This window comes from Dromaius novaehollandiae, chromosome 5 (genome assembly GCF_036370855.1).
Source record: "Dromaius novaehollandiae isolate bDroNov1 chromosome 5, bDroNov1.hap1, whole genome shotgun sequence".
Classification (NCBI taxonomy): Eukaryota; Metazoa; Chordata; class Aves; order Casuariiformes; family Dromaiidae; genus Dromaius; species Dromaius novaehollandiae.
The window spans coordinates 6,125,767-6,150,794 of NC_088102.1; the positions used below are offsets into that span (position 1 = coordinate 6,125,767).

Sequence of the window (25,028 nt, forward strand, 5' to 3'; positions counted from 1 at the left end):
AGCAGGAATTACTCAATTCTGAAAAGCAGCAGAGAAACCCATGACTTGAGAGAGGGAAAAGTGGTGGAGAAAGCGATTGAGAGAGGATTTCTTTAAGTTTTTTGCAGATTTTTCAAGATCAACCAGTTGACCGACTTCCTCACAGTCCCAGGCCCTTCAAAAGCACCGCGAGGAACCGCATTTCCCCCCCCACCCGGGGAGGTTTCTCGCGCTGCTTTTGAAGGAAGAGCTACAGCCCCTGCCTCTGCCCTGCTCTGGCTGTCGGCAGCCCGCCTCACAGCTCGGGGCTGGCGATACTAAAAACCCCTGCGCCAGGGCCGATGGCAGCGTCGCCGGGACACAAACGCGCCTCGAGGGCGAAGGCCGCGGCGCTGGCGCCAGGCCGCAGCCGGGCCCCCGCAGGCGGCCCCCGCCGGGGAGCTGGGCCGAGCCGCAGCGGGCCCCGCCCCGGGGCGGCTGCGCCTGGGGCCCATCGGGGACAGAGGCGCCGGCGCCGCGGGGCTGAGGGAGGCGACGGGCGCGCTCGGCTCGGCCCGGCCCGGCCCCGCGGGGGTTAACGAGGCGGCTGCGCCGCCTACCCCGCCCCGCCGTCGCCAGGCCGCGCCGCCAAGGGAGGAAGTGTCGCAAGGGCTGACAGGAAACTTGGCCGCGGGTTTACGGCAGCGGCGGCGGCGCTTGGCGGCCGCTGGATGAGCGGAGAGTGGGAGCCGCGGCGCTGAGGAGAGGCGGGGGTGAGCGGCGGCGGCGCGCGGGGGCCGCGGCGGCGGGCGGCCGCCCGGGGCGGGCCGGCGGCCGGCGGAGGGCCCCGGCGGCGGGGCAAGCGGGGCCGCAGGAAGAGGCGGCGGCGGGGCGGCGAGGCGGGGCCCGGGCCCTGTCTCTGCCTTTGTTCGCGCCCCCCCCCCCCTCCCGGCCGCGGCCCGTGAGGCCGCCGCCGCCCTCCCGGTCTCGCCTGACGGCCGCCTCCTCGGCGGGTTTTGTGTCGGTCTCTCCCGTAGGATATGGCCGAGGTACCGCCGGGGCCTAGCAGCGTCCTCTCCCCGCAGGGGGACACGCTCTCCCCCTTCCCCGGAGGAGGAGGAGGAGGGGGGGCTGCTTCTTCCTCCTCCTCCTCCTCTTCCACCTCCTCCGCTGCCGCCGCCGCCTGCACCGGGGCCCAGGACGAGGAGGCCGAAGAGGAGGAGGAAGAGGAGGGACCCGCGGGCGGACGGGAGCAGCAGCAGCAGCGAGGAGGAGGCGACGGCGGCAAGGGGGGGCAGCAGCAGCACCGCCTCCACCACCACCACCACCCCCCGCACCACAACCACCAGCTCAACGGCCTCATCAGCCCCGAGCTGCGGCACCTGCGGGCCTCCCTTAAGGGCAAGATCCTCGGCTCGGAGGCTGGGGCAGCCCCCGAGGGGCTGGAGAACAAGCGAGCCAGCAAAACAATGGGCTCCGGACAGCAGCAGCAGTCATCGCCCCCCGCCGCAGCACCGTGCTCGACCCCCCTTACCAACCACCTCCCTCCCCAGGGAAGGACTGCACCCTCTCCTCCTCCTCCTCCTTCTCCCCCAGCAGCAGCAGCAACAGGGGACAGGAGCCAGCCTGCTGCCACAGCTACGACTGCTGCTCAGAGTGCAGCCCGCAATGGACTGGCAGGAGGGACTGGCTTGGAGGAGGAAGAGCAGGAGGAAGGGGATGAAGGAGGGGAGGAGGAGGAGGAGGAGGAGGAGTCCCTGCTGCTACTCTCCAGGTCCTTAGCAGCAGCCTGCAGTTTGAAAGGCTCGGGAACGGACTCTCAGCCCGAGGAGGACCTAACGATACGATATGTCCGATATGAGTCAGAGCTGCAGATGCCCGATATCATGAGACTGATCACCAAAGATCTGTCTGAACCCTACTCCATTTATACATATAGGTATTTTATCCACAACTGGCCACAACTTTGCTTTTTGGTAAGTGCCTGGGGTGGCAGGGATTGGGAGTGGTTTGGGGCTGGGGAGGGGAGGATTAAAAGGGTGATATTTGTGGAAATACTTATAATATTCTTTTTATGCATAAGGGGAAAGGACAAGCTTTTCTGGAAGTACCTATCACTAATGAATTGTCCTCACCACCTGTGCCTGTATAAAGCATATGCCTAAAGTTCCTACACTCATGAATAGATGTTTTGAGTGGTGGTAAAAGGATTTGAACCCAGGGCTGATATCCAGGAACTCCAGGGTTCTAATCTTGGTTTTGACATTGACTTTTGTGACCTTTGGCAGCTCATTTTTACTGTTCTGTCTCAGTTCCTAGGTTTGTATTAAAAAAAAAAAAGTCTTTAGCCTATTAGTGTCTTATGAGTGCTTAGTAATTCTTGCACAATGGTTTTGAAACAGACTTCAACGTGGCTAGCATATAAATGTTAAGTGGTGTGTGGAGAGACAGTGTTAAAGGTTCTGTAGACCTTTTGATTTGCTAGCTTACACTATCACAACTGTACGAAGCAATACAGTTGTAATTGTCTTTTTTTAAAGTATGTGGCATACAGAAATTTTCCTGCTGCTTAAAATGTGTTGCAGTACTAATGACATTTAGTTTCTTAGTCTTCATACTGTGCTATTGAAAAGATTTAGAAAGACTGCATAAAAACTATATCAATGTTTAGTACTTCTTATGGAAGAACAACTCCTGGGCAGTTTTAGAACTTGCATCTCAGTTGAAAAGCAGGCTGTTGGGATGCTAATCCATCCACAGGTATGCGAAACTGAGTGCAAGTTGGCCTGAGGGGTGTAAGTGCGTAGTGGGACCTTAGTTGTGTTTGATTTTCTCATATGAAAACTTAAGTCTCTAAAACAGAACACTTACGGGAGTGTATGGTACTTCTTAGCTAAAATAAATGATGCATTTTTCTCTCTTGATGTTTTATCAAAGCTGGACACCTTTCTGAAAGATATGCTTTAGCCAGAGCCAAGATACCCTTCAATTCAGGAGTATATCTGTAAAATTTTAATAGGATGTGCATACAGGAGGTCAGGCTAATGGAATCCATCTGGCCTTAAACTTCCTGACTGTTCTTGTTTTAGGGTCTGGTATAACTTATAGCAGGATTTGTATGATTTATAGGAGGATTTTCAGAACTGTGCCTCTTAAAACCCTAAAAAGGGAATACAGTAGGATTATAGGAAGTTGAGCAAAACATTTACCTTCTGGAACAAAACAAAATTATAGAATTATGTGAAAACACTGTTCAATGTAAACTCATGATTGCCATTATGTTATCAATTATAAGCATGCTGATCAGAGCAGAAAGATATTTTTCAAGCATTGAGCCTATCCTAGTTATGTGTGATTAATCTCATACTGAAAAGTAATGCTTGTGAGCTACAAATGTCCCTGGTTTCAGCATCAAGTGTATTGTTGATAATGCCAAGGAAATGTTGGCTGCTGCGAGATCACAGTGTATCTTTGTAGTCTTTAGATCTTGATTTTTTTGCTTTTTTTCTTTCTTTTTTTTTTTTTTTTTGGTCAGAGAGTAACTTGAGAATTTTGTTGTTATGAAAAGAGCAATGGCAAGTTTAACGGAGTCCTAAAATATTTGATTTCTAATATTTGTTTTAAAACAAATGCATTCAAAGAGCATGTTTTCACTCAAGGAAAAGATCTCTTAAGCTTATTTTCTAGTGAGGGATTCATTTTTTTTAATAGCCTTGAATCAACAAAACTTTGCTTGAACTCTGCAAGGCTACTCGGATTTGCCATTTTTATGAAGCGCAGAACAATATAAAGCACATAAAACTGTAGAGAAGGATAGATGCTACAAATATCTAAAGGAATTATCAAATTATTTTATATATGTAGTAATCTGAAACTCTTGCAATATGTTGAGTCAAAATTGATGTGTTTTGTGACTGGTTTTAGCATTTTTGAGGCTTGTTTTCAGAGGTTTTCTTGAAGACTTTCCCTTCTATGACAATTAATTTGTTCTTGCAGTTAATGGATTCCTGGACTACCTCTCTCTAATAAGTATCTTTAAATATTTACCTTCAGTCAGGGACTGTATATTCCAATTAGCAAGAACAGTGTCAGGACAGTGAGAAGAAACATAGTGCATGATCTCACAAATCACTTGCCTCATGGCCTCACACTCTTGAGGTTTTGTTTTGGTTGTGATTTGTTTTAGGGAGGGGGTCAGACTGTAATTTGTATTTTAAAAAATATCTGTAGGGGTTCTATCAATTCTTTTAAGAAACGGTAGTGGTGAATTTCAGTGAAGTCTTTCAGTGCATACTCCACTGTCTTCATAACACTGTCATGGGCACATTCTCATTTCACATTATCACCAGCATGAGGGATAAGTACTAACTCCAGCTAAATTTGAAGACAGGATGTATGTTTCCCTTAAATGATCAGCAAGTGTCCCATGCTGATGTATTCAGTAAGCCATCTTAAACGCCATGATTTTCCTATGTAGCGTTTTGGATACCTGACAATGCAGAACGCTTTCCTGGGGGCATTATTAACGCTATTCCTGTGAATGATGATCTAGCATATTTGAAACTTAAGGAGTTTTGGTTTGGCCTTCCCAAAGTGTAGGGTCACTCTGATGGCTAGTGCAACCAAAAGGGGCGCTTGCTCTTCCTTTCCTGTCAGCCCGCTCTTCTTCCCTTGTGTAAACCTTTATGTTTATCTGATTTGGGAAGTTAAGCTAGCTCTACACACTACCCTCAAAAAAGTGAAGTGATGGGCATGAACACACATACGCACACATACTTGTGTGTGTGTATATATACATGCATATATACACACACACACACACACACACACACACACACACACACACACACACACGCACGCACACACACGCATGTGTATGTATGTTTTAGGGTCAGCTTTCTGTTGGTTTAACTCTCCAAGCATATTCATGGTGGGATCACACAAGTGCCAGTGCAAACGAAGAGGTGAGAATGCACAGCTGGAGAGGAGGCATCAGACCACCCCTAGCTAGTCACTAGCTTGGTTTTGCTCTATGAGACTACTTCCTGGGTGCTTGAAAAACCAATTCATATTCCACTTTAAAAGGATCTGCAGATATTAGGAATCTTCAAAAAACATTTGTTCTAACATCAAATTCATCTGTAAAACTGTCTTTCTGATTTTTGAGGTAACAAGTTGAAAGTATTTGATCAATTCTGATATTGCAGCATTACTGACTGGACTGTTGCAAGGTAATAAGCTGCTGCTTCATAAACTCTAACTGTCTGTTTAAACTTGGATTTCATCTGTCTTTGGAAGAGCAGGTTCCCACCATGTGCTAGGCGTAGATGCTCTGTAAACTCTTGCTTTTTATTTGTTTCCAGGAACTCTGACAGTCCAATTTTTCTTCAGATGAAGTATTATGACCACTTGTCACTCAAAAAGTGACAGAGCAAAGCTTTCCATTTCATGTGAAACGTATTTAAACAACACAACAGTTATGTGCACATATTGATTGTAAAAACATTCAAAGTTGTAGATTCCTTTCAAAGTCTTCTTGCACCTTCCAGTCCTAGCACTGTTAAAGTTATAGAACTCCTCCCATTTAGAACCAGTGTATTAAATATTTGGAAGATTGTTTTCAAAATACATTAATCTGGAAGAGGTGAGCTTGGAAAACCTTGCACTGTTCTGAAGTTTGGGTAGGACAGGATGCAATAAAAGCAGAGTTCTGGCTGAGTGTTGTAGCCTCTCTTGTAACTCGCCATACTGCACTGCTCAGCTCCCTTTTAAGAAAAATCTGGAAAATCTGTGCTTTTATTGGGTTCTTAACTTTGCCGCTAGCAATAGTAGCTATTATAATTTAAACTTTGACAAGTTTAAAAATAACCTATTAATTCCATGTAAGTGGGCTTAAATGTGTTGTAAATCCTAAATGACTGCAGTTAAGATCTTGTTTTCTACTAATACTTGCCTTTTTTTTTTTTAAACTGGATTTTATTCGGGACTGTGTCCTTCATGTAGAAATTAAGCCTTGTAAGACATCTCTGTTTTTCAATTGTGAAGAACCTGGTGTGTAAACGAAGAATCAGAAGTCAGGAAACTGCCAGGATGTTATAATAGCCTCATGGCAAAACTGGGAATACATTCTGTAACATCCATTCCCAGCTTGCAAACTGCTGCAACTCCTCTGTGTATTCCAGTTTCCCCTTAAGAATGATCACGGTTTCGGAGAGAGGCTTGCTGTGCTACTCCTCACTGTTAGAGGCTTTGTGAAAACTACTTATTCTAGCACCTGAGTATTTAACAACTGCTGATGTAGTTATTCTGACAATGCCCTCGCACAGGGAGGAATTCCTAGGGTCCAGTTTCGTGGACTGGCAGTAGAGGCAGTGACTTAGTGATTTGCCTGCAGTCGTACAGATCTGACTTAACTGTCAGCCTTTAGGCTGATGGTTGTAGCCTAAATGTATCCTCTGATGGCATTCAGTAACGTGATCAATAAACGTAAACCAAAGGATTCATACAGGTCTGTTTCTGTGATACTTTAGAATGGATTTTGGTGCACGTGTGAGTGGAGCTGTATTGTAGGAGTACAGATCCTGCTGTGTTTGATTCACAAAATATTTCTCCTGTAGGGGCTAGCTGGTTGTTTTAATCCTCTTTAAATGAGAACAAATATGACAGGAGTGTGAAATGCATAGCTAGCCCATGGCCGCCAATTTTAATGCCATCTTTGCTAATGAAATAAATGCCAATTGTATTATTTTTTTGAAAGGTAATGTTCTTGCTGATACATAGAAGTTTTTGTGCTGAATCTTTAGTAATGCGTGGTTGCAATGTGAAGATACTACAGTCTGCTTTAAACATTTGAACTTATATATAAGAACCAAGTAATGCAAATACTGAATTTGGATTCAAGTCTAAGTCTTTAGCAGAGTTAACATACTTGAAGTAAATCTTCCAATACTCCATAGCACTTACAATATGTAATACTCAGTAACTTGGGCCAAGTTCTGTCTGTAGAAACTTCTATGTTTAGAATTACTCTCATATACTTGAAAAGAGAATTTGGCCCATAATCATATCTTCATAAATGATGTTATATAGGAACTACTTTTTCTCTCCCCTCACCCCCCCTTTTCCTACTTCAGTGTCTTTTTTTAGGCTGTTTAACCTTCCCCAAGGAATTAAATTATCCAGTTTTACATTACATTTTAGGTTCATTTTCAGCTTTAGATGAAGTTGGAGAGAAGGGGAAAGGAAAGGGAAAAGAAGAACTCAGATTAAGGGACAGATGCTGCACTCCCTATGTAAGTGGAAAATCCATAGAGTAACAGGCAAACCTGCCTGCCTAAGGACAGAGAAATAGATTCCTAAGTGTTGGGGAAACTGGTAACAAAGTGATACTTTATGCAACTATCTGGCAACAGCCACAGAATCATTGAGTATTTACTACTTTGATCACTGAAACAAAAATTCTTTGCTGCTCATTTAGTGTTTTAAATACATGAGTCATGAAAATAGCTTTTTAAAAACTGTGTTAACCAAGAAGAAACAGATCTATAGTGACTAGAGTGTCCCCACTCTCGAAGTGTGTAAAAATATATCTAAGAATTCTCCACATGACTGTTGTGATCAACAATTTGCATGTGTTCACTTCAGGGCAAAGCATAACTATAACATGTTAGTTTGTGGTGCGCTCCTTTTTTAAGCGAGGTGTAAGATTACATCTAGGTACGCTGCATAATTATAGCAGTGTTATGAACAGTCTGTCTGATGATACTCTTTATTTAACTCCCTGTTATTCTCAGGTCTGAGCTGAGATACAAAATTTGCCTTGAGCTGACACTTTGTTTACATGGTTTCAGTATAACTACAGCTTTTTTCCTTTGAAATAGACTGTGTGTTTTAGGACAAACAAAGAACTGCTTAGAGGCCATGTATTTCAGTCCACTTAGATCATGCTTTGTTTTTTGTTTTTTTGGAAACCACTTGTTTAGATTGTTCAGAGTTCTTGGATACTGTTAGAAAAGTTTATTTTCCTGACAAATAAAGACTTAGCAATAGTTATACTTGCTTGATGAGCTTAGACTCTATTTCAGGCTCTCACTATATCTTAGTGTCTTGAAACTGCAGCTCATTCATTTTGGGCTGCTTCATTTCACCTTTGGTTGGGGCTCCTGGTTGATAACTAATAACCACCATTCAGAAAGAGGTGCTATTCGATTATTCGTCTTGGGACAAAAAGCCCTCCGAGTCTGTGCCTGCAACGTAATCTGTATAAATGAGTCTCCTGCCCACAGAGTGAGGGTGGACCTGCTTATCCTACAAGCTGCATGCAGAAACCTACAGACTGTTGTATGTACCATAGACTTTGGAGAAGCAAGCGCTGGGAATGGTGCACAGGTGGGCCTCAGTGAGGTCTGCCAGCCTTGGCTTTGGCAAGTCCTTTTTGGTTTGACATATCTTACTGCTGTGAGCTTGCGTTATCCAGAAGAGCTTGTGCCAGCACATGCTTGTGCCGGTCATGTGCTGTAGTTCCAGTTTAGGAGCTATGTGTGAGCTGAAGGCTGGTTCCCCCTGCAAATACAGGTCTCATTCAGAGTCCTGTGGATCCGTTTATACACCCATGCATGCAGTCGTGAGCTGCTTTTTTATGTCAGTCTTTCCCTTCATACTCCCTTGGACACTAGCCTCTGTTTGCAGCATTATTCACTTTTACTGCTGCAGGTTATAATGTCATTAATTTCTCTTGGTGCCTAATCCTTCAGTTAACATTAGATTTGGTTATTCTTCCACCCTTTCTTCAGTGTATTTCATGGTAAAGTTTTGGGTGAACACAGCCATTATGCAAGTGGTTTGATAAGTGTTTAGGGAGGGTTTTCTGTTTTGCTTTGCTTGTTTTAATATTTCAGAATAACTTAGTCTCCTACCATACTTCTTGTGACAATATTGTTGGGATTAACTATCAAGTGCATGGCTCTTAGCTGAAATCTCTGAACAGTTTAAGTGTGTGAAACTGTGCTTTTTTTGTTTGTGCTTTGGATATTATCTGGCTAAAAGTGACAGTTTCTGAAGACTAAATGTAAGGGCATTTTACTCAGGCCCATTATGGGCTTGACATTAACACCAGGTCAAATTAAAGCATATTATCTGCTACAGCCCTTGTACATGAAAATTGAGATCGTTATAAAATAGAAATGGACTTTTTGGCAACCCACATGAAAGAGTGTGATTTATGCCTTAACCTGTTCTCCTCCCCCCACCCCCAACCACTTGTTCTTGCTGTTAAGCCTCATGGAATAATACTGTGGTTCTGTAAAGGACAATTTACTGTTTTTTCAACAGATTGTAACTTTATTTGAAAATAATACAGGAATAAGAACTTTAATCTTATTGGTATTTTGGAGACGCATTTAAAACTTATGTAGTCTTTTTTATAGCTTTGTTCAGGCAGGTTTGTGTGGATGTCTCATTAAAAATGCACTGGTGTATTTTTTGGGGTAGCACTGTAAATCAAAAACTGAGAATGCATGCATGTATGTTTGTCTTTAAGGCCATGGTAGGTGAGGAGTGTGTAGGTGCCATCGTCTGCAAGCTGGATATGCACAAAAAGATGTTCCGCAGAGGTTATATAGCCATGTTAGCAGTGGATTCCAAATACAGAAGAAAAGGAATTGGTAAGAATAGCTTTTTTTTTTTTTTTTTTTTTTAACTTAGAAATCCTATAGTTTGTTGGGGTAACCGTAACTGTCATAAAGATTTAAACAAAAATGGACTGCTAAATGTGGTGGTTTGTCTGTTGTCACTCCCTGTCATCCCTGCCTTACTCTGACGCATGCTCCCCAGCGTGGTGGGTTTTTTGTTTTGGTTTGATTTTTAATTAAAATGACCTGAAATGTCTATGCCCTGTCAGATTTGCATCTCAGATATGATAAGGATGAAGAGAAAGGCAACCAGCAGCCCCTTACCTCTGCAAATTGTCAGTGCCAAATATGTATAGGAGTTATTTTGCATCTTTATATGTGCCCTCATCATTTTATTTCCATGAGGTGTTCAGGCCATTTATTTTCAGTGAATTTATCCTCTGGCTTCTCCCTGTCAGTTATATGTATATTGCCCATAAGGAAGATATAGCTCATTGCTGTATTAAAACTTGCAAAAAGTAGTTGTGTCTTCTTGAATGACTAAAACTGAGATCCATTTTACTCAGAAGTTACATGGTGAAGGAAGCCATTCTTGGCAGGTGGTTTCCTCTCCCTTGTTAATCAGTTTTGTCTGATGAAGAGTTTTTTCCTTCCAGCCCCAGTTATCTTTGTTGGCTGGGTTAAAGATCTGTTCTTACAGAACTTTATTCTTTTGAGTTGGTTATTGTGAAGTTTCCTTCATTTTCTAATATATATGTATATTTTTAACTTAAAACATAAATGTCAGCTTTAAAGGCCAGAAATGTGCTTCACCACTCATTCACACTGAAGAGCTCCTACTCTGTGATTAAAGACAGAAAATGACTTTCAACGGAAAAATAAGGGGATATGTTACAGAATACTACCAATGTGTGTGTTCTCCTCTTCCAAAAAAAAAAAAAAAAAAAAAAACTAACTAGCAGCACTAAGTATTATCATGACTAGTCAAGCATGTGGGAATATCTTTTTCTTCAATACAATTCAGAAGCCATTTGAGATTTTGCTAGTGAAACAGAGGGAAGAAGGTATAGAGAAACAGTGCTTTCCTTTCCCTTTAGCTGAGTCATGAAGAAGCATGCCATAATTTAATTGCAGGTGCTTGGATTCATAAGTTAGTAAGAACAAATGCTCTTCTTGTGAAGACCTCTGCAAGGTTCTTCCCTCTCTTTAGTCAATTCATCATTTTAGAATTATATAAATAGAATTTATATTTAAAGTTTTGCTTACTTTAACATTATATAAATGTTGACTTCTTTTCCCTGCTTTCACTACCTTGCTCTTTAAAGTATGGTGTTAATCTGAAGATTTGTTTTATATACAGTATGGTTTTGTCATATGTTCAAATAAAATCTTAATTGATTAAAATTTTGAGAATTCTTTAAAACAATCTCTAGATTCCTTGGGGTTTTTTTTCCTTTTCCTTAGCCTTCTTATGGAAGTGAGATTTATGCAATTTCACTGAACAGCAGTTTTTTCCACTAATAACTTTGAAATCAACTTTCAATTTCACCCCAATTCTACAGACAGGTAGGGATATTACGTTTGTAGATCTGTTGTGAAATGGATGAAAAATAATGATAAAGAATTAAATTAATGCTCAACTGAGGGGAAGGGATGGGCTTCAACCATACGAATAGATACCAGCAAAACCAAATGGGAGGGAGCCACAAGAAAAGTGGTTTCATAAGTTCTGTTACTAATAGAAGTATTTGTTTTAGTAAGAGGAAATTCCCTTGGAAGATGAATGTCCTTCAAGTACATGCCAACAGATTTTGACATTAAATGCAGCTAAAGGGAATGAATCACATCTTGGAAGGCTATATTTCACCCTATGTTAAACATAGAAGCCTGTTTTTAATATCCTTGCGTTGGAAGAATCTTGCATTCAGGCTTGAGTCTCTGGATAACTTTGATTTTAATGTTCAAACTTGAGACTGTGACTTGACTGCAAGTTCTTTTTTTTCTTTCTCTCCTCCCCCAGGTGTTGTCATATAGGTAGCCCATATATTAGCCCATATATTGTATAAATAAACATCTTTTGCATTGCAACTGTGTTGACATATATTCAAATCTAAATTTCAGGTACAAACTTGGTTAAGAAAGCTATTTATGCTATGGTTGAAGGAGATTGTGATGAGGTAAGATTTTATAATCAAAAACTTCTTCGGGGTATAATGTAAATGGTTTGTGTTCTCCTATATGTAGATTTGTTTTACAGGTTTTTCTTTAAGTCCTACAGGGTTTTTTTGGTGGGAATCACATTGGTAAGCAGCTTTCCCATCTGTTATAAAGAAAAGATAACCTCAAAAAAAAAAAAAACCCATATATGGCACAAACAGAACGATTTTCTAAATTTGTCTTAAGTGTTTGATTTCAGTGCTTCAGGTTTTGTTTTGCTTTGTGAAGCTGCATGAGCTTTTGGTAGTAGGCACATTTTCCTTCAGACTCCGGTTTAAAGATGGTATTGAACCAGTATAACTTGTATGTTGTATGTAATACTTCCATACTTTCAATACTGCAGAATATGATTTTATCACAGCAAGTCATCAGATTATGTCATCACAGCAAGTCACCAGACAGTGCATAAGCATATTAGATAGCACTAACAGAATTGTATAATGATTTAGCTTGTCAGTGAAAACTTTTAAAAATGGCTGAATCCATGACAAACTCTGTGGCCTATATGTTACTGGTCTTTCCTTTCACTACATTAGAGTCCCTATTTCTTTTTTTTCTTTTTCTTTTTTTTCTTTGATATATATGAAGCAACTAACTATCTTGATGTGCCACGTTTAACTTGTGAGAAACTCTTCCTACATCCATTCTCCTTAATCCAGTTATCTATTCCTTTAACTCTTTCATCTGCGTGGTACAATGGAATTGTTAACTTCTTCCTGATAAATGAATAGTGTTGTTTCAGTGTGTCATATTTAGCGATCCTTTCATCTCTTTGTTTTCTTGTTTCAATTGCTCCCTCAATTATCATACTATGGTGTGGTGAAGTTTTTCATGCGAAACTACGATTTTTGTCACAAGACTTCTGGCATATACTCTACTTTGTTTATTTTTCCACTAGCTGAGTTATCCCTTTTGCAGAATCGCTGCATATGTTCTGATTTCAGGAAGCAGTTTGAAGGATTCATTCTTCTCTCCAGATCCCTTCATACCTCCATTTACTGGTGTCATATTTCCTAAGACTTATGTTGTGCTTGGGCAGTGTAGTGCAATTTGATATTTCTGTACTTGTTCTCTAAGTTCTTTGTTTTGTCTTGTGTTGTCTCTATGCTTGTATCATCATAAGCAATACATTTTGCCCTAACCCGTTTTACTACTTGCTACCTTGAAGAAACCCTTTTCTCCATTAGTTCCCCAACACTTTCTGTTACAGTCTCGAATTCATTTGCCATTGCTAAGGATCTAAGATTAAAAAAAACTGAGGAATGGTATCACAGTTGTGATAGCACAAAGTACTATTATCTTTACAACAAGAGAACGGAGATGCGGAGAAGTGAAGCGAATTGCCTACTGTCATTAGAGAAGTTGGTAGCAGACCTGGGTTTTTCTACCTCAGCCACCAGAGTTGTAATACCTTGTTATATATGAGTGTATATGTGTACTACTTCTCGTATAACTTCATTTCTAAATTGAACCATCTAACTGGTATGCACATAATGATCTCCCCTGTTCTTTTTTTCCCCACTGCTTAAACATTAGCCCAAGAGCTGCACTTACTGTTTTATGTCTTTGTAAAAATGAAATAAATGTGTTAGGGACTGAAGGCTACTGTTCAGTAAGACCTGATTAAGCCTTAGTCGTAGGTTTTCATCTGTGGTGCTGTATAAATGCTTTATCCTAAATTCGTAGGGCATTTTTCAAAGACTAGTGCTATCCCCATTTAATCAAATGCTCCAGAATCCAAGCTGCTTGAAGTGTGTGCTGGACGGGTGCAGGCATGTTCCAGTTTGGAAACTGCGTAACTGTGTTTGTGGGATGATGATTCTGAAGCGTGCCCTGCTTCTTGGGGGCTTTTGCCTGAGCTTAGTTTGTGCTGGCACTGTTAAGACTTTGAAATGGGGCCTTGTATGTCCAGGCAGCTTGGAGCCCAAGCAGAGTATATTTCTGACTTTGTACGCTGGTTGTCAGAGGCTTGTCCGTATTGTTTTGATAACCTATATTTATGCTGTTCTTTTTTATCTGCAGTCAAACAGCAAATGTCTTCAGGTTTTCTTTCATTCTTTGGCACAAAGTTTAGGCTTCTTCCAGTTGTATGTGGTACAACAATAATGATGTTGGCTACTTGAACCTGCTAGTGGACTGCAGAAAAATTTTCGGTCATGATCGGCATTTGAAAAAAATGTATCTAGCCACCTATTACTTAAGGCTTTCCCTGACAGAGCTGACGAATTTCCCCTCACCAGTTTTTACAACAGTAGTTGGGGGAGCAGTTTCTGGCGGTGTGGTTGATGCTTGGCTGACCTAATATGAAGCAGTGCATTGCAGTAGCTTGTCTCTGTGAGGTTTGTAGATAAGAGCATCAGAGATAATTGATCTAAGTTGTGTTGTGTGTGTTTTTTTTTTTTTCCTACCCCCTCTAATAAAATCAATAGGAGGATGAAACAAGATACTGGTACTTGAAATAAAATGGTCTGTGTTTGGAAAAAATACTGTTTTCTGAAACTTGCTCAGATATGATTTTAAAACATGGACGGGTACCTGTGGGTGTAGCTAAAACCCTTTTGAAGGCTGCTTGGAAACTTTCCTTCAATCTTATCATGGGAAGATGCAATAAATGTATTCAATTCTGAATAATTTGTGACATATATTCTGATAAATGTTTATTTCAGTGTAACATTTTTCAGATTTCTGTAGATTAGACTTTTGGTGTATGAAAATTGAGTTACAAAAAGTAAAGGATTCATGCAACACCACAGATGAAAATCTTGAAAATCATTAGTGATGTGCTGGGATTTCAAAGTCTGATGCAACATTTAGTGATTAAAGAAGTTCTTGTCGGAGTGGGGGGATGTGGAGGGGTTGTTTTGTTTTGTTTTTTCTTCTCCTATGCTCACTTGGTGGGAATACGCTAAGCCAGGCCTATGGAGCAAGTGACTTACAGTGTGAACTTCTGCAGTCAGCCCCCTGCTTATGAGGTAGCTTATGCTATGTGCCATGCTTCAAAGCTGAGAGGCAAAATCCTGCCAGCCAGAGGTTGCTTCCTGGCTCAAGGGATTTGGGAGGGGGAGAGTAAGGGAAAAGGTGAATAAGCTGGGATGGAATCGGTGTGGAGGGGAGGCGATGGGCCTGGAGGTGGCCATGGGCTATATTAGAGCAGAGAGGAGGGGGGCAATCTGACGCTCGGGGTGGCTGGTTGAACTAGAAATAACCTTCAAGAAAGTGCTCAACAGCATGTTTTAAGCTGGAGTTTCTGAGTACTTGAGGGATCTTTGATTTTGACCTTGGTGAGTTTCTCAGGCATTGGATGTTAATGAATACTGACATCTGAGATAGCAAACTGGTGGTTTTCAGGGTTATAATGGGCTATGCTTTCATTACGTCACTGATTTAGAATAGTTTTCCTGATTGTATGTTAAATGTGAACTACCTAATGCAGTATCCTGATCTAGTATTTAAACAAACAGGTGAGGGTGAATACTTTTCTCTCCTATTTTCAAAGTTTTGAAGAGATTTTCTTTTTCTAGTATAGGAAGCAAAGTAGGTGCTAAATTCAGTAAGTTGGGTACCTGCCTGTCTCTTGCACTTTTGCTTGGTCTTTCTAGAGAAGCAATTTTGAAAAGCTGTACATGTTAAGACCTTCATGTAGAATTGTTACAGCCCTTAATCAAATTGAGAAGAGGAGGATTGTTCATGTAGGATCAATGAAATTGCGTGGGATTGTTCATGTGTTTCCCATCAGTAACGTGACTGTGCCAGTAATCTGCAATGCAGTTCTTCAACACCACATATTACATCAGTGCAATACTGTGTAACTGCTAACTGATCAAAAGAAGACTAGGCCTAAATGATAAGAGTTTTTAAAGCAAAATGCAGAATTTGAAAAGGAATTGCAGCTTCTTATGAGAATTTCTATTGAAACTTTAAAGCATTCATGATCCGTTATAACCATGACATGTTAAAAATGAAGTTGGTCTTTTTTTGATGATGCTAGTAGGTGAGTCATTTTAATTCAGTACCACATTTTTAAATTACATGCATTAATTTTATACAATCCTCTTTAAAATTATCAAACAATTGACATCTTAATTTAGTCTTAATCTACAGATAATATATTAAGCACTGTAATTCAGGTGCTATCTTTCTTTAAAACTTCAGACTCTTAAACTGATTAAAGATACTAGACAAGCATCCATAACTTGATTTTGTTGATCTGCCATACGTATTTGTAAGAATAACAACCTGTTCTGTGAGTGCCGAAAGAATATTTTCTTCATTTGTTTCTTTAATTTGGCTCTGTTCCGTGACTTGGTTTCTAAACTTGAGTTTGTCTGAACTGAAGAAGCAAGACACCTTCTCCTTTTTTTTTCTTTTCTCTCCAATTTATGAATAAATTCTAGGTACGTATGAGAACATAATAACAGGAAACATTGCATTTTGCTCTTACAATAGAAAAAGATTCCTTGCTTCTAAAAACCAATTAAAATTAAAGATACTTGAGATAAATGCTAGGCTTATGAAATTTTGGATGTAAGAGGAAATACAGCTTTCAGAAGGTTACAACTTCTGCAGAAAATGCTGTTAAATCCAATCAGATCTTTGCTGGTCTACAGGGGAGGGTGTAATTGTGTTATCAGAGGATTTAACAGGCATATTTATACAACAAAATTTACCATAAGACACTGTAGGCCACAAATAAATGAAATGACTGAAGGTTTGGGACTTGACTGAAAAATCTCACACAGGAAGAGGAGACTCCTTCACAGAACCAAGCTAATGAAACCGACATAAAATAAGACTGGGTTCTCTTGTTAGATATAGAAATATGCTTCAATTACAAGTCTCTCTATTCAAGCAGGTTGAATTACCATCCTCACTGTTTAATTCTAGTTATCTAGCCTATTTTTCAACAATACAGTTGATTGATAATAGATGATCAAAATTATGGCAGACTTACTTTCTCATAGACTGCGTAGTTACTGATGGTCCTGAGGTATCTTGATGTTAGGATCACAGTTTAAGCGGAGTTCTGCGTTTGTGTCCACCAGGAATTGGCCATGATCTAATCACTTAATCTTTTTCTATGTGCTTCCATTTTGCTGTTCATAGAAAGCAGCTGGAATAGTAGGGTCTGAGGTTTTTCTCCTTCTGGTGATGAGTATCATAAAACAGGGCATAGCTAAGACTACTTCTGCTTTTCTCAGCCACCAAGAAACAGCTTCTGTCATTTCTGAAATTAATTTGTATAGGATCACTCATTTTCTTTTAGTATGGCACTGCTTTTAACTCTTTATGAGATCATATGCACAGCATGTTTAGGTCAGGGAATTATTTATCATTGTACTAAGTCTTTCTCTGTAAGAAATACCAGAGCACATCCATTTCATTAGCTTTCAAGATGAGCATTTACTCAAGTACTGGGATTCCAGCAAACCTGAATTTCAACATTTAACCACTCCCTTAAATGCAGTGATCTGCAGTGTTGGACACCTCTTAGCATTGCAAGGTGTGCTGGCAGTTGGATGCAGACATGTTATATCACTCTACCAGGTTACTAAACATTTATGAGAGTGAATGCTGTTTGTAGACAGAGTTCAAATAAGTCTCCTGTGCTGTAGTTCTTACATGGGTCAAATTTCCTGATTGGCATAAAGCTTTGTTTTAATTTGAATATAAAAGTTGTACAGCTTGCATAATTATATAGAAGATAGCAAACAGTTCAGGAAAACTATTACACTTCCATAATTGGTCACAAATTGATATTTATTCATTTTAATAGATTAAAATTGTGGAGAGTAATTGATCAAGTCACAGGACCTGATAATAGTATTCCAGTAAGGTGCCAGCATATGTTTGAGAAAAGAGGAAATTCAATCTCTAATTCTTCCCATAAGACTAAGAATTGAATTAGGTTGTCTCAAGAGTACAGGTACCACACAGACTGACCTGCTGTAATTTAAGAACTCTGACTATTAATATTTTAATGGGTGACTTCTAGTTCCTTTTAGAAAAACAAATTACTTGAAGTTTTATTTTTCCCTGGTGTACGTTGTCTGTTGAGTTGTTAGCCCTGAGTTTACCATTCTTTTTATGTTTGTATGTTGAGAAGCTCAGGCAGAATTCTCCATTGGAATGTGGTCAGAGTGGCTTGAAACTTGAGTAATGGTCAAATATATGCATTGAGTGGATAGTTAAATCTTACTGAAGGTAATCAGTCTAACTGCTGGCTGCTTCCCTCTCTTATGCTGGCTTAGCCACTCCTCAGACTGCAGAAAATAAACCTGATGGAAAGAAAAATTGGTAGTTTTCTACCCAGGTTGCTTTTTGAAGTGGCTCAGCAACAAGCCTAGCGAGCTGGCAAAACAGGCAAGGGGGAATGGAAATACATGCCTGGAGGCTGCAGGGCCACAGACTCCGTAAGACATATTGGCTTAAACTGGTGTACGCAATTAGAGGCTAATATTTTATTGCTGATTTTTTTCCAATTTTGCTGCTTTTTGTTGGAAGAGAAAGGGGTCCTGGGTTTTAAGGGTGAGGTAGGGAGTGTTTTTTGATTCAGGGATTTTGATGTAGCTGGTTCTAACTACACACAGTGCATATGAAATAATAGTTTAGAAATAGCCATTGATGGCTGCAGAAGTTACATAGGTTGTGTTTTCATCACATGGTCTTTCTACACTGTTCATCAGCTCTTGTTTAATATGTAAACGTACATGGTCATGGAATTATATGTAGTCTTGTCAACTTGTTAGTTCATCCTGTGTTCTTGAGTAACCATGATCTGTCTCTTAATAGCAAAATCCTTAAATATGAGTTGGACTACACTAGACAAAACAGGTTTTTATCGTTTGGAATGGATAGATGACTCACCAGATATGCCGGACCTCAGTTCAGTACATTTGGAGAAAAGAGGAAAAAACTGCTCAGAGGTGTATTTCAGCAGTCTTATATTCCTTGTTAATGCCAGTGTAACTTTCTTGCCTATACTTGAGACTTCTGGGGCACTTTTGACCCCTTGTTTAACTTGGACTACACTTGGGTTTGATCTGAGCTGTTCATGACAGGTCTTCCTGCAGTTGGCGTCTTACCAATGCAGGGAAAAAATGGGAAAAAGCTGCTCTTTCTTCCTAGCTTGTGCAAGACTAGCTGGGAACAATAGATGCCAATACTGCTTAATCTTCTTAAACCAGTGCATTACTTAAATTATATGCCCTTTCCTTCCTCACCTTAATAAATTATTTCTTGGGCAGGTGTGTTTTGCAGCTCCTTTGCTGTTCATAATCTCTCACAGATGGGGCGTACCCTTGGCTGTGAAAGCTTGGTGTGTGCCACCCAAGCAGCCCAGTACGGGACTTTCTGGGTCTGGGATCTACGTAACGTGCACTCTCATTTGAGTTTGTGTTACTTCTGTGGAGCACCACAAACATTTCTTCTGACAGCTAGTCACAGAATGCCAAAGTCTGTGTCTAGGTCTATATCTATCAAATTATGGAGTAAAAAGTTATTCAGTGACTAAGCAAAACCAATTTTCTGCTAAGCTCTTGTGACATAAGAAGGTTCAATTGCTCACTCAAAATTGACAATGTGTTTTATGACTTGGATGCTGAGTTATTTGGTTGCTTTTTTATAGCTATTAGGTAATTAGTTGAAAATCTATTTACAGCAAACGGCTAAAATCTCGATATGGGTGAAACCTGCCTACAAGTACTGTTGTTGAATAACTGCTAAATTGTATTTTTAAATGTGGGGGTGGAGGGAGGTTACTTGAACAAGCCAGGACAAGGAAAAATAATTCCATTCATTGCTAGTAAGTGTACCTTTAAAGAAAAACTTTACAGTTTGTTCGGTAGTCATGTAATCTGAAAAATACACAACTGCTTCCTAATATGATATGTTCTGTCTCTTTCTTTTTTGTTTTTCTTAAAGGTTGTTTTGGAAACAGAAATCACAAATAAGTCTGCTTTGAAACTTTATGAAAACCTTGGTTTTGTGCGAGACAAGAGGCTGTTCAGATACTATTTAAATGGAGTTGATGCACTGCGTCTTAAACTATGGCTGCGTTAAAAGAAACCATCACATCAAGCAACTGACTTCCCAACAGCGCAGAGTTGTCCTTTGCATGCAATGCAATTTGTATAAAATTGCTTTGCAGGTGGACTTAGTAATTTCCATGCAGCTCTTATTTGTCAGTGTCTCATTGAGTGTCGCACATATTTGTTGCACTTTGGCATGGCGCATTTGTTCAGAATTAAACCAGATTGTTTCAAACTTCGAGTTCTTTTGGTACCAGCAAGATGTGCCAGTTGATAGCCAAGATATGTTCATTCATTTGCAAGTCTACTGACTGTATTACATACACAGTGAACATTTTATCAAAGAACCTGTATGTGGAACACGACTTTTGGTTCCAGAAAAAAGCCAATGTAGATTGTAAAATTCTATAAGTATACTAACATTTCATACAAAAATTGCCATAGTTTTCTGGAAAAAGGCTTCAATTTTAGGTTTTATTTTTCAATATTGAATTTTCCATTCTTAAATATTGGTACCTCAGTGATTAGTGAATGAAAAAATGTATTGTAGGGTGGGGTGTGTGTTACAATGAGTAACAGTAACAATTAAATTGCGTCTGCCAGTGCCTGTATAGATAAGTATATTTGTCTTCACCTCTAAGTTTGGAGTGCATGCTTTTATTCTTTTACTTTCTTCGATTGTCTTTGCAAGAAAATTTCTGCTTTTATTTAAATTCCGGATTTGATAATAAATTATTTCAGATTTTTATAATTTGGATACTTCTCCCAGACGAGGGTTTGGAAGGCCCTTCTTTTCTTACAGCAAGAAGTGTAAGCTATTTTGAAAACCTTGAGTAGCTGCTAAAAGAGAACCTGGTGTCACCAGTAAATCTCTGCTGGTTTTGGATGCACTTTTTTCAAAAGAGTGAGGGACTTCTTTTAAAAGAAGATATAGAAAATTAATGTAAATTGGTATGATTTTATTTAATCAAAATTATTGCTAGAAGCTCTGAAAAACAGCTATTTTAAAATAGTTGGAACAATTCTTTTTCAGATTGCTTTGCTTCAGTGTTCTAAAATGCTTCAATCCTTGGGTTTTGGTCTTGGAAATAAATTTCAAGGTGTATTGTATCCATTTTTTAGCTGCTCTCATTTTCTCTAAACTTACATGAGCTAAATTATTGGGGGATATTTTTTCCCTCTAGAATCAAAGCAGCAGGGAAGGGACTTCTCTCATTCACTCTCCTTCTCTCATTCACTCTCCTTCTCTCTCTGTCTCTTGCTCTTTTTTTTTCTTAATTGGATTTACATAGATTTTTACCAATACTCATGAATTTGTTCAGTAATTACATTGTCAAGGCTTTCTTGTTCAGTGTGATTATATAGCCCAGTTCTATGAATCTGTTGTCTTTTCACTTTGAAAAAAAGATATTAGTTGACTTGTGGAAGAACCTATGTAATCTATGGAAAAGGATGAACTCAGTGAATCCGCTCTTCTGTAATTGAGCGTACTCTTCAGATTTGCCTTACTAATTTTTTTTGTTAAGGGTTTGGTTTAAGTCATGGGTTTGTTTTGGTCTTTTTTGCTAATTACTGTAAAATTAAAAACAAAAACAAAACCCCTACCTCCAGTAACATTTGGAAATCATCCCTGTGCAGGAAAACTGGATTTTAAAGGATAGCCTTATTTTGCACAGACCAATCATTCACATGGTGATGGGCATTTCTTACCATGTACAAATTACGAGTTGTATTTGAAAATAAAAATTTTTAATTGCCGTTGGCCCTTCTAAGTTTTCTGCTTGTAGACACCATCTGTGCTTTTGAGGGGTTTGTTCCCCTCCATAAAGAAAACTCTTATTTGAAATGGTACCTGAGTCAAAGCATTAGAAACCGGAGTCTGCTATTCACAGAACATACTGCAGTTTGGAATAAAACCCAAAACCTCTGTGCCTCCACTGCTGCCTTGCGACATACCTAAAATATGTTCAGAGTAGCCCAATCCCTCAGATTTCTCAGTTGTTCTGAGCAGATTATCCGGAGGTGCCATTCACAATTACGACTTAAATGCTGGGAATATGAAATCAACAGAAACTAACCCAAACCAGAAGCAGTCTTCTCTCATCTGTGGCTTAGGATGTAGTAACTGCTCTGGCATGCTTGAGCTAGCGAGACAGATAAGGGAAGTTTCATACCTTGTTGACAGCTGTTGGACCTGTATCCGAAACGCCAGACCAGGCTGTTTTGTGTGTCTGCTGATGCTGGAAAACCGAAAAGCCAGACAGGCAAGTTTCCTATTGGTTAATATTTAAACTGGGGGTTTCTTCAGATTCAAAAGCTGGCTTAGAAGCTAGCCCGAATCATTTTTCATGAAGGCAACACCAAAAAAATATCACTGTGGAGTAAATTTCAAATACAATTCTGTTTGTTTATTGTAAGAAGCGATTCTCACCATGCAAATTTTGAAAATACTGCGCAAAATAGGTGCCCGTTTCTTTTCAAAGAGCATATTGCCTGAAAGGTTCTAATATTGCTGCTGTGTAACACAGTTCACTACAGACGATACTGAAGCTGTATGTGTTGATTTGTATTAAAACAGATTTATTCTCTGTGTTGCTTGGGATTGGGTGTCAGGGTGGGAAGTTACAAATTTGCTGAGAGAAAATAGGTTTTTCAAATGAAATCGAGCAAAGAAAAGTGTGTTTGTTTCTCATGTCTGTTGCTAAAACACAGCCCTCTCTCCCTCACCTCTTTTGCATTGACAAATCTAACTAAGGAGTTGATTACTTTTATCTTTAACTGTGCCCAAATATTGCTATTGGCTGACATGTCAGAATGGATGTTTGCATTATATTGTTTTTCTTTCTTTTTTTCTTTTCTTTAAGAAAATGATCCAGGTTCATCACCGTTGAGAAAAGTAGGCATAATCTAATTGGTATTGCATAGTACATCACAAACTATTTTTCGGGGCACCATGAGGTGCTGCTAGAACTGAGTGCTATGTTAAAAAATTTTTTCAGGTCTTGTATAAACATAACAAACTGTGTTGGAGTTCAGGTATCAGATGGGCATCTATGACAATATCAAGTGTATCTGAAAATACTGGACTGCTGTTTGGAGTGGATTATATTCTGCTGTCCCTTTATCCTTTTTGATGAGAACAAAAACAGTGGGGTTATGAAATGTACAAGCTGTCTAAATACAATGCAGTCAAATAAATGGTTAAGTTGTTTATCTATTTCCTTTTGAATGAAAATGTTCTAATGATTGTTTTGCTTTGTCTACAAAATATATGAATATACGCTTATGATTCTTAAGAGAGAAATGGTGGAAAAAATTTGTATGAGAACTGTGAACATTATTTTTCGTATCGCTGTTTGATTTAATTTCCATGCCTGTGTTGGAGTCCTCTTGAATAGTATTTGTATGAATTTCAGTTTCATAGCTGAACTAAAATGCATCCTTTTTTTTCCGTGTGTATTAAGTTTTGACTAATGGAGCCAGTCTGGGCTTTCATGGAAGATGAGTCTCTTATTTCTAATGAAACAAGCAGGAATTAAGGGCAATTTGTAGCCTGTGCGAAGATTTGAACAAGCTCTCTTAAAACCATATGTGGGAGCCTGTGGGTTTTGAAAATCCTTTGTGCTTTATTCCATCTGCAATTACATTTAGGCCCCTAAAATTTCTGATAATTTGTCAGCAAGTGTTGTGCATGTTTGGAACCGTGTTTGTAAGAGGTGTGTGGATGTATGACATTTGCAGCTAATGTATCTGCTAGAGATTGCTGAACACCTGACAGCAGCTTGAAGTCTTCTCTTCTTCCGACTTTTCTTCTGATTCATTACAGCTAGGCTGTTTGAATACTAGTCTGTCATGAAGTAAGGCTTCACAAACATTTTGGCACTTTTCTAAGCACTGAATATATTTCCTTTTCTTTGTCATAACAGTAGGAACTGTTGGATGTAAACGGGAATTTCTTTCCAGCTTTAGGAATTGGCTGCTAGATGTTACATATAACTCTTCACCTAGTTATAACACACAGCAACAAACAGCCCTGCTGTGTTTTCACCCCTCATATTCACCCATGTCTTGAATTCTATGAAAGATGTGGGTTAAACTATTATTCTTTGTCTTACACTATGATGTATTTATAAACCTGATATATGCAGGTAAGGTACGTGGGCTAAAATAGATCTGAATAGGCTCCACATTTCTTTTAATGTGAAATTATAAAAAGTCTTTTGGTCATAGCTAGTTTAGATTATACAATAATTTTTAATACTCATACTGGTTCACTAACATTTTTAGGAATGAGTGTTCTATGTTGCCCACCCATGCAAACTTTTAAACTCTCATTTCTTTAAATATACAGTGCAGGTAGGGATCCCAAGCTCTGGCTTGTACTCTGTCTGACTTCCTATGGGGAAGATGGGACTGTGGCTGGTCTTCACTCTTGGTCATTGCTCTTCCTTGTTAAGGCTCAAGGGTGAGGTTAAAAAGCCTGAAATTCAGAGGAGATTAGAACAGACAAGGCACTGATCTTTTAAACTAGATGTGCTCCAGAGGAGGACAGTCCCTCTTCAAGAAGGTCTGTGTGACCTGAGGCAGGTGTAGAACTGCCTGTCAGAGGAAATTGTGGACACATACGATTTATGGAGCTTTAAGGAGAGACTGAACACACACTGGAAAGAGGGAGCTGTTGAGAGGTACTAAGTGAACAAACCATAGGAGGTTCAGGAAACTTCCAGAGTTGAAAATCCCCAACAGCTGGGAGACTACTGGGTGAAGTATCCCCCAGTGTATGTACTCGCCCTGTTCTTCCTCTTCCTGAGGCATCTCCCTGGGGCAGCTCTTCTTGCATTCCCACTTCATGACCAGTATTGGAGATGATATACCAGACTGGACAGACACTTGCTTTGAGCCAGTGTCAGTGCTGCCTGACAGCCCATTCAGTAGCAAAATAGGACGGAGTCACAGTCCCACAGAAGGAGAAACTGGCAGGTTCATAGGGGCCATTTTCCATCTTTGCAGGGATTAAAGAGTGAAAAGGTTCTTGATGTGCTGACTTTGGATGTGGGGCTCTGTAGGACAAGTGGCTCTTAATGTTCAGTAATGTTCCTCTGCTCTAATATAGTGCCAGGAAAGCTGCCCTGGGGATAATCAGTTTTCTACACACTTTCCTAGCTGGGGATCTTTCCTCCTTTACAGCCAGTCGGAG

The 25,028-nt window shown here is 39.9% G+C and overlaps 1 protein-coding gene across 4 annotated transcripts; it reads left to right on the plus strand.

Annotated features, from left to right (window-relative positions):
• The first annotated feature begins 572 nt into the window (after window positions 1-572).
• On the plus strand, window positions 573-23,286 carry NAA30 (N-alpha-acetyltransferase 30, NatC catalytic subunit). 4 transcript variants are annotated; one of them, XM_064511887.1, is made up of 5 exons: window positions 573-731; window positions 996-1,934; window positions 9,497-9,620; window positions 11,709-11,764; window positions 19,725-23,286. In XM_064511887.1, exons 2-5 carry the CDS (start codon window positions 999-1,001, stop codon window positions 19,860-19,862), a joined length of 1,254 nt encoding a protein of 417 aa, XP_064367957.1. In that variant the 5' UTR covers window positions 573-731; window positions 996-998; the 3' UTR covers window positions 19,863-23,286. The 4 variants fall into 4 exon arrangements, with proteins under 4 accessions (XP_064367957.1, XP_064367958.1, XP_064367959.1 ...); XM_064511888.1 differs by lacking the exons at window positions 11,709-11,764; window positions 19,725-23,286 and adding an exon at window positions 11,052-11,668; XM_026100029.2 differs by lacking the exon at window positions 573-731 and having other exon boundaries at window positions 856-1,934.
• Window positions 23,287-25,028: the final 1,742 nt, after the last annotated feature.